At 38.3% G+C, this 12,076-nt stretch overlaps 2 protein-coding genes across 2 annotated transcripts; both read left to right on the top strand.

Moving 5' to 3' along the window:
* The first annotated feature begins 356 nt into the window (after positions 1-356).
* Positions 357-4,502, top strand: LOC136695442 (microsomal glutathione S-transferase 1-like). Its single transcript, XM_066669516.1, has 4 exons — positions 357-459; positions 1,552-1,675; positions 1,844-1,938; positions 3,386-4,502. Exons 2-4 carry the CDS (start codon positions 1,559-1,561, stop codon positions 3,630-3,632), a joined length of 459 nt encoding a protein of 152 aa, XP_066525613.1. The 5' UTR covers positions 357-459; positions 1,552-1,558; the 3' UTR covers positions 3,633-4,502.
* A 146-nt stretch (positions 4,503-4,648) lies between these two features.
* mgst1.1 (microsomal glutathione S-transferase 1.1) lies at positions 4,649-7,800 on the top strand. The gene is made up of 4 exons (XM_066668940.1): positions 4,649-4,794; positions 5,930-6,066; positions 6,376-6,470; positions 7,465-7,800. Exons 2-4 carry the CDS (start codon positions 5,941-5,943, stop codon positions 7,709-7,711), a joined length of 468 nt encoding a protein of 155 aa, XP_066525037.1. The 5' UTR covers positions 4,649-4,794; positions 5,930-5,940; the 3' UTR covers positions 7,712-7,800.
* The last annotated feature ends 4,276 nt before the right edge of the window (positions 7,801-12,076 follow it).

Genomic DNA, 12,076 nt, shown 5'->3' with positions numbered 1-12,076 from the left:
TGATTTAACAAATTCATGTAATCAAGGAGAATCTGAACAAATTGTTCTTCAAACTCACTCACACCTACTACTTTATAGAAAAATTATCTTATATTTCTTATTTGTTTTATATTATTATTTATTTTTATTTACTGTGATTATATATAAATTTGTACAAGCACCACGCTTACTGAGAATGCATTAGTTTAAATATATATAATTATCTTAGGTGCCTAAGACTTCTGCACATTGCTGTAGTTCAGTATTCTGTGGATTTAACTCAGTGCCTTATGGTATCAAAGTTCAAAAACTGCAGCATTAAGTGAAGTGTTATTAGGCAAAGCAAGAGCAAGCCAGCTGGCGTTGGTTCAAGTAGGCGGGCCTTCAGGTCAATATCTGCAGGCTACACCCAGAAATCAGCCTTTAACCTCAAACTGTCAAAATTCAGCTTGACATTCTGTAGGCTAACACATTCTAAAGGTAAGTCTTGCAACTATTCTACTTTTAAAATGGCTTTAGAGTTAAAAGATTTAATTCTCTTCATACAATGACTCACAGACACAGCTACAATGTTAGCAGGTCAGAACAGGTTTCACGTTACAACTTTACAACCCGTCCTACAACTATATTTTCTTGACATTTCTTATGGAACTTTATGATAACTGCTTTCTATGTGCATATGTAAAGTAGTACGAGCTATTCATAATACCTTATAATGCCTGGCCTAAGCTTGTGTAGTAGTATGGTCATGAGTACAGGCAAAACTGTATAAACCAAGAGTATGTGGATAACTTTTTAAAGTCACGTTCTGAAGATTTGCTAAGAATATTTTAAGCATTGTAATGCAGCGTAAAGTTCTGCTCTGCAGTGCGCACATGAACACATTACAAAATCTGACTTTGTCACATACTTTCGTTTTTTAATGTAATTATTATACACATAGCTGTATGCTGTAAAATATTGGGTGTATGTGATATAACACTTTTAAGCTTCAAATGAACACAAGATTCATAGGAGGTCTTATGCTGTTTTCTGGATATTTCATGGTACAACCACAAAGCTATGATCTGTATATGAAGATATGATCAACTGTAGAGATACAACCTCCCAAACAAGCTATTCCTGCTAAATGGAAAATAATGCTGTTTCATTATTAAAGCATTCTGTTAACAGATCAATTAAGTTTAAATAATAGTAGCATTTCTGTGCTTTGAATAATGCTGATCAGAACCATCTGATCAGCTGCCTTAAGCACACGAGTTACCAGTTGTCAGCCAGAAGATTTCACCCCTGTTTTTTTCTGAATGGGACCACAAGTTAGCATCTATGAGATGAGTTGGAGTGGATTTTCTGATCTAAAACTAATTATCTTACATCTTAACTGTACTCACTAATTAGTCCAAATTCCATACAATCCTCATAGACCTGCTCCACCGTCGGTTTGGAATGTTGTTCAGGGGACTGAGAAATCCTGCTTCTGTAAAACAGATTAAAAGCAGATAACAGCGGACTGAGAATTGTATTATTATTTGTTTGCTTTGCATAATTCTGAAATAATTTGTTTCTTGACAGTTGGATAATGGCTAACGTAATTGACAGTGATGTGTTCCTGGCCTTCTCCACATATGCCACTATTGCCATTCTGAAGATGATGCTAATGGCTCCTCTGACTGCCTACTACAGGATCACTAGAAAGGTATTGCAATACAGTGTGCACATGACTAGTGTGCGCAAGCATTGGGTGTCTTTGACCACTGTGACTACTGTGCACCAGTAATGTGGTTGAACACCTGTGTGTGGTATGTGGGCCCCTAGACCATATATCTTTGTCTGAAAATGTGTTAACTCTCTCTGTCCTATACAGGCATTTTCAAACTTGGAGGACACTCACATGGCCAAGACTGCAGAAGAGAAAAAGAGAATGTTGCAAGTCAATGAAGATGTAGAACGTATCCGAAGGTACATCTATTGAATTCATGTTTAAATTTCTTATGTATAGAAATAAATATGTGATATCTTTTGGTGTTTCACAATTCACCAAATTCATAATTTGTCACAATTAATTGCAGTGGTATCTTGATTCAATTCATTTTTTTATACCGAGTGCCTAACGACAGGCTAATGTTATACATGACTATGTCACCAATGAATATAAAGTTTTTAATCATCTATTTAGACTGAATTTTAGCAGCATAGAGCATTACCATTAAGCTAAATATGTGTTGTATAATGTACCAAACAAGCAAGCTAAAATGGCTGTTTTGTTTATGAGAAAAAAAAATCATTCAAACAATTTGAAATATTCCACTAGACCACACTGAAATGATAACACACCACTGACAACTTTACCAAAATATACCACTTAATCCTGCAAGCTTTTCCAGTTAGCGTAGAGGAGTGTCGTTGGCAGCAATTCTGAAACTGTCAGAATGACTCAGCATAAAAAAAAATGCTATACTTGTTTTTTTTATGCTGTGTCATTCTGACATTGAGTAATAGACAATGGCTAGCATTGTACAGTATTGTGTAATATGTTTCACTTGAAAAATAAGGGATATACCTTTTCAAAGGTATGTACTACTTACTCAGAACTCATTATTTATAATTTGTCACAATTAATTGCTTTGGTATCTTGACCACTTGATCAATACACAGTGCTTAGCAACAGGCTAAATTTATACATGAATATATCAGCAATGCAAAGTTTTTTAAACATCTATTTATACTGATTTTAGTAGCAAGGAGCATTAGCATTAAGCTAAATATGTGTTGTAAAATGTACCGAACTAGCAAGTTAAAATGATTGTTGAAATGTTGCCGTCCTATAGTCAAAGTTACGCTCATATTAAGAAATGCTAGATCTAAGCTGTTTTGTCTATGAGAAAAAATACTTTTAAAAAGTTTAAAATATTAACAAGCAAGCTTAGATTTTAGCACACATTTAGAAATGATAACACATCACTGACAATTTTACCAAAATATACCAATCAATCCTGCAAGCATGGCCATGTTAGGCTGGCTAATTTGCTTTGGCAGCACAAGTCAGCAGTTTCAGTTGTTAGCGAAGCTGAATAATATTTAATTTTAATATTGAACTTTAGTGTAAAATCCCTTAGCTAGCTTGAAAAATAAATGTGGCATTACTTATATTTTGACTGGTAAACAATTTTGTAATTCTAAAGGAAAATGTTTTACAGAACAATATGTTTGGGAACTTTTAGGTTCACAGGACATGAGTTTTTTGCAAATGCCATTTTTTTCAGAAAAGTTTTTTATACATGGAATTCCTAATATGGGTATGACAGTTAACTTCATAGCTCCATTCCTTGGCCACAATAGAAGAGTCCAATACAATGCTATATGTAACAATGCAGTATGGTGTATGACTTAAACTCCTTGTTTTCAGATGCCATCAGAATGATCTGGAGAATATCATTCCCTTCGTGTTGATTGGCCTGCTGTATACTCTAACTGGGCCTGACCTCTCCACAGCTCTGTTGCACTTCCGCCTGTTTGTAGGCTCACGGCTGATCCACACCGTGGCCTACGTGATGGTGCTGCCCCAACCCAGCAGAGGTCTGAGCTGGATACTGGGCATGGTCATCACTTTCTCCATGGCCTACCGTGTCCTCACCACGGCTCTGCTGTTTTAGAACAGGGCAAAGTTGGAAACGTCACTAGAGCTAATTCAGTGTGTTACTGCTAATGCAGCATAATTTGCCAAGAACAAACATGAATATGAAGCATTTTTTTAAACTACACAGAATTTTTCTACAATGTGAAATGTTATAAATAAAGATTAAGTAATGGCTAATATACATTTGGAGTACTGTGAAGCAACATAACTCTGAGTAGAAGACTGAGTAATTCTGAAACTGGCAGCATGACTCATCATAAAAAACACGTTTATGTGAGTACTATACTATGACTGTCTATCATTGTGCAGTATTGGGTAGTATTTGTTTCACCTGAAATATAAAGTATATACCTTTGCAAATGTATGGGCTACTTATTCAGAGATGTGTAGTAATTTTACTCATGTAAACCTTTGGTGGATTTGTATTTTTCTTAGTACGTTCTAATGATAAATTGATATTTCTATTCACGATTTATGTTTATTAAAAAATAAATAAATAGAACTTGTAGTTTTTCCCTATATGTTAAACTTAACACATACATAGAAACAGAAGCCTAATAATTAAAAAATAATAATAAATAGACGTAGTTATTATTAGTTAGACATCAACATATCAGTTGATTTTTGTCCTGAATTTGTATGCACACAGAATTTTAATTTAAGCCACTTTTACCAGGTTTTCCCCCAATGCCTAACCCTCTGGGTATTCATTAAAATTTTAGTAACTCACCTGTTTATCAAAATGACACATTTAGAAGTAATTTACAAGTGAAAAATATCCGCTAGTGGCTCTATTCTTTACACCTTGATTTAGAAAAATGTGTTTGGCTTTAGGCCCCTGCCCATATCTGTTTACTTGTAGACTATGAAATAAAAGGGCTGTTGAAAACGCAACTTATGTTTAGCCAGGTTTGTGTGTGTGTGTGTGTGTGTGTTCTTCTATGTGATTGTACACTTTTATCTTTCCGTCGCAGCCTGAGAGACACTGAGCGTCTCTGTAAATCCGCGCCATTTGGCGGTGGGCACGACTCAGTTCTCTTTATTTGTGAATATTGCGTAACATTCAGGAAGTTGGCGATTCACAGTGCACTTCTGCGCGCTCCCGTGTCTCTCTCGCAACCGGTGCTGGACACTTCCACAAGTTCCACACTCAAATAGCCTCCACTGTCCATAAAAAGGTAGGAAAAGTGCGTTACATGGAAAAAAAAAAATTAAAAATTTCTTGTTGTTTTGTTTTTGGTGGTGGTCGTTGTTTTCCGCTCTTTGTGTCTGAAGCAGCTACGTAAATTCCTCAGATTCCGCAAAAAAAACTGCTTCGAGGTTCAGTTCTGCTTGGATCTACAAAAAATGACACATAAGGAAAAGAAATAATCTTAAATCTTGTCAGAATGTTTGTCACCAAGTGATAGGAGTATTATACGATCAGTTCACCTATTTATTTACGTTTTATTGGCTCCTTTAATTCATTGTGTGAAATTGCATACTGCCAGGTCATTTTACATCACAAGGAAAAAACCATGGCAAGTTTTCCGCCAAGGGAATAAAACTTATCATTACTTGAGAATTCCAACGATTTTGAACCGTGTGAACCGTGTTATTGAGAGTGGTTTGATGTGAAACTGTATGTAAAGAAACTCCCTAATTCAAACGTATAAGTGTTAAGAACAAGGTGTAAATATATGTTTTTTTATAAGAGTATTTATTTATAAGGAAAAAAAAAATATCCTCAACTGTACACTCTCTACTTCAATAAAGGAATACAAGCATTAATGTATATACAGTCAGTCTGCCTGCAGTTTGAAAGCTCAGTCCTGCAAGTTGACAGGATTGGTTCATTAGGTTTATGACATAAGAAACCATAAAATCACACCTTTGAGAACACATCCGTTTCAAAGTGGACATGTTCAGAGATGGTGCTGGCTGTTTATTTTGCGCATGTTCATTAGCATAAAAACCCACTAACAATGTAAAACATTTCTTTTTAATCGGAAGGGGCCGCTACATTTTCTTTGAAGACTGTGTTGCTTTTCACCAGCCAGAATGTTCTTTTATATCATGAATGAATCAAAAATAATAATATCTCATGGCTCAGATATCAGTGAATTTGCTATAACTGTATGTTAAAACTTCCACTGAATTTACATCATTCCAATCAGAATGTCTTTGTTTACACTTTAAAAATTTACATATACAGAATGATTGGTGCAACTACATTTAACAGTTAAAAAGCAATGTGAATAATTACAGTTTCTCTGTTATTTGGTTCTGAGTCCTTTGTAGGCCTAATCCTCTCTCTTAACTGTGCCACTGCAGTCACTGTAAAGATGACAGAAATCGTACACATGATTGACAGCGAGGTCTTCTTGGCTTTCTCCACCTACGCCACCATAGTCATCCTCAAGATGATGCTCGTGGCTCTTATCACTTCATACTACAGACTGACAAGAAAGGTGTGTCATGATGCTACTCCGGTGCTTTGATGCTTAAAGGATCTGACCTGTTTGGTTGATATGAAGACATATTTTGTAGACAAAAACAAAAATGTTTCTCTTGAAAACATTAGTGCGCAATGATTTTGCTAATATCTATTTTATAAAAATAAAATCTGTAAGATCTGTAAAAAAAAAAAAGCTGTAAGTTTGCACAGACTCTTCTGGAGCAGGTATCCACAAACTTTGGCCTCATTTATGTTTAGCGTTTGTTGTTTTTTCTTTAACGGAAATCATTGTGTGGCTCCTCCTTGTTGCTGATTGCTGCAGGTGTTTGCCAACATGGAGGACACAGCTCTGGGGGGCTCTACAGAGGACAGGAAGAAGATGATTAGGGTGGATCCAGATGTTGAGCGGGTGCGGAGGTATGGTGCCGTTTGAGCTGCAGTCTCAAACGTGGTCCCTCTGCTGTTGGCACTCATTTCATGTGTGTGAAAAAGTATTATAATTTGCCACGATTCCAAATTCATTTTGAAGGTGTTACTACAGTTTTCACTTTTTATTAACTTCAGTTGGAGTTTAAAAATAAATGTATTCTAACATTTCCATGATGAATGGAGCAATAGATGATTCCCTAGCAACTAAGGAAACTCTACAGCATCCAAATTGAACTTATTTAATAATAAAGTTAATAACTGGAATGTCTTGTATTTGGGGGACAAGTCAAGTTTCAGGGAATTACTATAAATGGATATTTGCATGTTCAGTCCTGTATTGTGATGGGAGTCCAAGAGATCACTCTGATTCTCTTCCCTCTTCCCCTTTTCTCACCTTCATCCAACCACTAGCACTCTAGTGAAAGCAGGTGTCGATAAATAACATAACAGAACATGGAGGTTAACGCACTCTCCAAGAGTCTTGAGCCGACACATGATGCTGCATTAGCGACTGACTTTGGACTTAGTGACGGAGAGAGCATGTGCTAGTCTTCACCTGCTCACATTTATAGTATTGTGTGATGGGGGGAAACTTATGTGGCATAGGCAATGACTAAATATTGAGTACAGAAAAAAAATCACCATATCTTATTGTTGTTGCCAAAAAAGGTTGTTTTCAACACTGGGCTGTGGAGCAGGGGAACTTTTTTTTCTTTTGGAATGATGGAGCACCATCCAGTATTTTTGGGATAAGCTTAAAAGATGTTTGTGATGCCTTACAAATGCTCATGTGGCTTGCTGCAATAACAATTTCAGTGAAATTTCCAGTATGTAGTGTATAAGCCTTCCCCGAATAGTAGAAACTATTGCTGCAGCAAAGGGGCTGTACATCCTAGTTATGATTTAGATTTTTAGTAGAAATGTGTGATAAGGAGTTGTTCACAAAATATCCCTTCGACTAACATTTGTTCTCTGCCCTCAGATGCCATCAGAATGACCTGGAGAACATCATTCCCTTCGTGGTGATTGGCCTGCTCTATGCTCTTACAGGGCCTAACCTCTCCACAGCTCTGCTGCACTTCCGCCTGTTTGTGGGTTCACGATTCCTCCACACCGTGTCCTACTTAATGGCACTGCCCCAACCCAGCAGAGGTTTGTCCTGGATAGTGGGCATGGTCACCACATTCTCCATGGCCTACCGTGTCCTCACCACTGCTCTGTTTCTATAAAGCTACAGCACAACTTTGATGGAAGTTGCTCTGTTGAATGTGATGTTATGCATACAACTTTATTAAATAAGCTAAAATTACACAATTTTTAAAGGATATCTGTTACATTTATTGTATTTCTTAATATTTGGCGCAGCAGGTAGTGTTGCAGTCACACAGCTCCAGGGGTCTGGAGGTTGTGGGTTCGATTCCTGCTCCGGGTGACTGTCTGTGAAGAGTGTGGTGTGTTCTCCCCGTGTCCGTGTGGGTTTCCTCCGGGTGCTCCGGTTTCCTCCCACAGTCCCAAAAACACACGTTGGTAGGTGGATTGGTGACTCAAAAGTGTCCGTAGGTGTGAGTGTGTGAGTTGCCCTGTGAAGGACTGGCACAGGGTGTATTCCCTGCCTTGCGCCCAATGATTCCAGGTAGGCTCTGGACCCACAGCGACCCTGAATTGGATAAGTGGTTACAGATAATGAATGAAAGTCCAGGTGATATTGATTCAAGGTTATATTCTTAATTAATTTACAAAGAAAACAACCGAAAAGAAAGAAAAAAAACTCATACAATACATTATACCTGTGATAGAGTAAAAAGTTATAGTCGAGATGCACATTTAATTCAACTGATCTTCATCTTAAATGGAATTGGATTGGTTCTTGTACAAAGGCCTTAGGTGGTGGATATAAAAATATGCTTAAATAGGTTCAGTGAGCAGAAATAAAGCTTATATGGTATCTATTTTTATTTTACTTAATACTTCATAGTTTTTTGTTTTTTTTTAATATAATTGATTTTCAATGTGGTCTCAGTCTTTTGGAGTCCAGGGTCCATTAAAAGGCTCTTGAAAGGATCTAGCTCTCAATACAAGTGATGTGTTCTTTGTCCACTAGAGGGAGGTGTCTGAAAACTCAAACTCTATTCCCCATGATCCCCATAAGGCAGAGACATGTGCCACTCTAAGGACTTGATCTTGTGAACTCATGGCTCCTACAGGCTCAGAGACTGAGATACTGCCACATGGAAGTTACCTCTCAGTGAATTTATTATATAATGGTGGATAGACCTCACAGCCACTAAGTTACATGTTACATAATGTTATCATAAATAAGTGCAGGTACCAGGAAAGGTTAAGATGGCAAAGACTTTTAGCTGGCGTAATGTATTCAGTAAGCACACTAAAACAACAGAATTCCTCTCTCGTCTGCGCAGCAGGCGATAGTACCTTATCATATCCTGAATCAAGGTGAGGCTTGACAGTTCATCACTCTGATCCTCCTCCTTTTTTCCATGGCCTTCTCTTTGTAACACATTAAACACTGCCACTTAGCTCCAAGGCCAAGGGGCCTGGCCATGCATACGCTCCATAGGCTTGTGTTCATTTGTTTTGGGCTTGTGCCCAGCTCCAGAGCCTGCAATATTTCAGTCAAGTCGTGCGTCTTACAGCCAGGGCAGATGAGGTACGCCTAAACTTTGTTCCATGATCAATAGTGACTGATCCTCCTACTCTGTCCACAGCGTTGGCTCAACTCTGGATGCTGTTTAAGCTAAAGTGTAGTGAAAATTAATTTTTTTAAACCCCACTCTTCTCCAAATGTAGTTATAATCACAGGATTCTGGGAGCGTGGGGGTTGGCACATGCCAGTTCTGTCACGGTTACGTAATGCCTGTACTGGCTAGCATTGTGGTGAGTGATAGTTGGAGTGGGAGGAATATATTGCCCACAAAAAAGCAAGGCCACTTCTCTTGGACTCCCAGTCATGGATGGCTGTGGCATCATGGAAAAAACTCACAATTTCCCAGTGTTAAGGCCAAAGTTTGGATCAGGTGCTCTTGAAAAACTTTCCCAGCACTGAATCCATGGTTCATGCTTGCACTTGAGAGTGTTTCTATATTCAGACAGGCTTTCAGATGTATGGATGAGAATAGACGGAACAGACTGACCGACCGCCTCTGCACCTCCACATCTGTCAGAACGTCTCCTTTCTCACAGTCTCTGTATTACAGTAGACGTCGTATATTTCTCACATCTGCCCGCTGCCTTATTGTTGGGCTTATTAACTGTACAGGGGCTTAATTAGGCAGAACTTCAAAGTGGTGGCTCGGGCCGGCACTGAGGTGCAGCAGAGATTTATATCTCACAATGGCTCCCCGGGTCCTGAAAAATTAATGAACGCTTAGCCAAGATCCGACTTACGGCCAACGCTGTGCATTATAAATCAATTTGAGTTTAAGCCTCGCTATCTGCTAGCCACTGGATCTGGCGTCCTGGACGTTTTGAGGGCACGCATAGAGAGCAGGTGACGGGTCCATTACGCCTCGATTCTGAGGTAATATTCGGACTGATTGTGTTTTATCCAGCTCAGGCGGATATGACAGAGTAGGCCCTGATGTAGCAGAAGGACAGTCCATAATGGTCACTCTGGCTCTCACACATACTACAACCTATTAGTTTCCAATGAGGGATGTGACGGAGCAGCAGTTCAAAGCCATTCTGGCTCAGCCAGTACGTAATACAGGTCTACATACAGCAAATGTCACCTTACTCAGAGAGAGTGCACACTTTAATGGAATGTGCACATAATAAAGACCAACTAATGCCTTTTGTGTTATTCTGTTGCCCTGTTCTCTGCTAATGCCCTAGCCTCTATTACTCATATATATATATATATATATATATATATATATATATATATATATATATATATATATATATATATATGTGTGTGTGTATGTGTGTGTGTTCCCACATTGCGACCAATGATTCCAGGTAGGCTCTGGACCCATCGCGCCCTGAACTGGATAAGCGGTTACAGATAATGACACCTAATGTTGTTAGGTGGATTGGCGACTCAAAAGTGTCTATAAGTGTGTGTGTGAGTGGGTGTGTTGCCCTGTGAAGGACTGGCGCCCCCTCCAGGGTGTATTCCTGCCTTGCACCCAAAAATTCCAGGTAGGCTCTGGACCCACCTCTGGTTACAGATAATGAATACATATATAAAATGAATCTGGTGACAATCAAATTTGGGTCTCAAGTTCCCCTGTGCTGTGCTTGTCCATGAGATCTTAAATGAGTATTTAGCTCAAGTTTACACAATTTAAAACCAATACCTGATGTAGCCAAGGAATGTATTATTTTCAAGTTTCTGCTCCTTTAGCATTAGCTCTGTGGCTAATATGTCAAAAACTAAAAGTAAATATTTTCCCAAATCTTTTCCAGAAATACATCTCCAAAATATCTTCAAACCTAAGTGCGAAGTCTCGTTAAATATGTAAATATATATTGTCACTGTTCAGTTAAAAACCTGTATCTCACACAATAGCAACTTTTGCGCTCACATTGACACGTATCGTACCCAAGTCTTACTCAACCTTCTCAAGCGTACCTGGGCATGATATGCAGCACTTACACTAGTCAATGTAACTGGATTGTGGTTGTCAAACAAGCCTGAGTATGGTACGGAGTGCCTACTATGTATATTCCCTTAAGGTGAATTTAATGGTACAGTGCACCGCCTGTTCTTTGTCTTAGAGTATACATGTGCATGCAGGTTTCAACAATGAACTGCAGTCTGTCCTTAGTAAAAAAAAAAAGCATTGACTTCTGTGCCTGATTTACTGCGTGGTCCAGCAAAGACATTTACTTCTTTACTTATTTGTTTCACCCACCCTGTGCTCTGACCACAGTGAAAAGTAGAATGTATAAAAATAACGTATAATCATAGTTTAAATTGTGGTTGTAAAAAAACGTGCTACAATGTAAGGAGTCCAAAAAAGATATTTTGGGCCCAAGTCACTTGCCTCTCTTTAGTGCCAGTTACAACCCAGTCCTGGGCTGCGTTCACGTAATTCTGAAGCAGATTAAATATTATGGCAATCCTTTAGACAAAAGCTTAGGTGCCACTTTTTATTTTACATCACTTGTAATAATTTTACGTATTATGTGAAAATGTAATGATTCATTTTGTTATTAATTCATTTTACATGGTACCCCTAAATATGTCAAATAATGTTTTTCCTTCCTTCTGCAAAGTTCTGGAAATGGGAGAAGGCATTTTTCCTATAACAATAATATGGTCCTCCATGCAGACAGGGCCTTTGCTTTCCCAGTTTGATCCTACTGTCAAGTGACAGAAGAAGGATTCACAAGTAATACTTAAATCGCCTATAAATGAGAGGAAAAAGTAATCCTCTAGTGTACTTGACTGAATCAAGTGTAGACAGCAATCAACCACTCAATTACATGTAAAAGTGGCATACGTTGAATGGCCCGTCAACCAGCAGCTGTATCATAGGATGTTCCTCAATACACACATATACCCACACACACACACACACACAAACTCACACAAACCAAATGAGCGTGCTCTCTCTCTCTCGCACACA

This window comes from Hoplias malabaricus, chromosome 4 (genome assembly GCF_029633855.1).
Source record: "Hoplias malabaricus isolate fHopMal1 chromosome 4, fHopMal1.hap1, whole genome shotgun sequence".
In the NCBI taxonomy this organism is placed as follows: Eukaryota; Metazoa; Chordata; class Actinopteri; order Characiformes; family Erythrinidae; genus Hoplias; species Hoplias malabaricus.
This window is presented reverse-complemented; position numbering and strand designations above follow the sequence as displayed.

What these genes read in the sequence shown, in the direction of transcription:
- LOC136695442 (XM_066669516.1), top strand. Translation starts at nt 1,559, where the DNA reads ATGGCTAACGTAATTGACAGTGATGTGTTCCTGGCCTTCTCCACATAT. An exon ending in ACTACAGGATCACTAGAAAG is followed by an intron (nt 1,676 to 1,843) that starts GTATTGCAATAC and finishes TGTCCTATACAG; the next exon opens with GCATTTTCAAACTTGGAGGA. An exon ending in GATGTAGAACGTATCCGAAG is followed by an intron (nt 1,939 to 3,385) that starts GTACATCTATTG and finishes CCTTGTTTTCAG; the next exon opens with ATGCCATCAGAATGATCTGG.
- mgst1.1 (XM_066668940.1), top strand. Translation starts at nt 5,941, where the DNA reads ATGACAGAAATCGTACACATGATTGACAGCGAGGTCTTCTTGGCTTTC. An exon ending in ACTACAGACTGACAAGAAAG is followed by an intron (nt 6,067 to 6,375) that starts GTGTGTCATGAT and finishes TGATTGCTGCAG; the next exon opens with GTGTTTGCCAACATGGAGGA. An exon ending in GATGTTGAGCGGGTGCGGAG is followed by an intron (nt 6,471 to 7,464) that starts GTATGGTGCCGT and finishes CTCTGCCCTCAG; the next exon opens with ATGCCATCAGAATGACCTGG.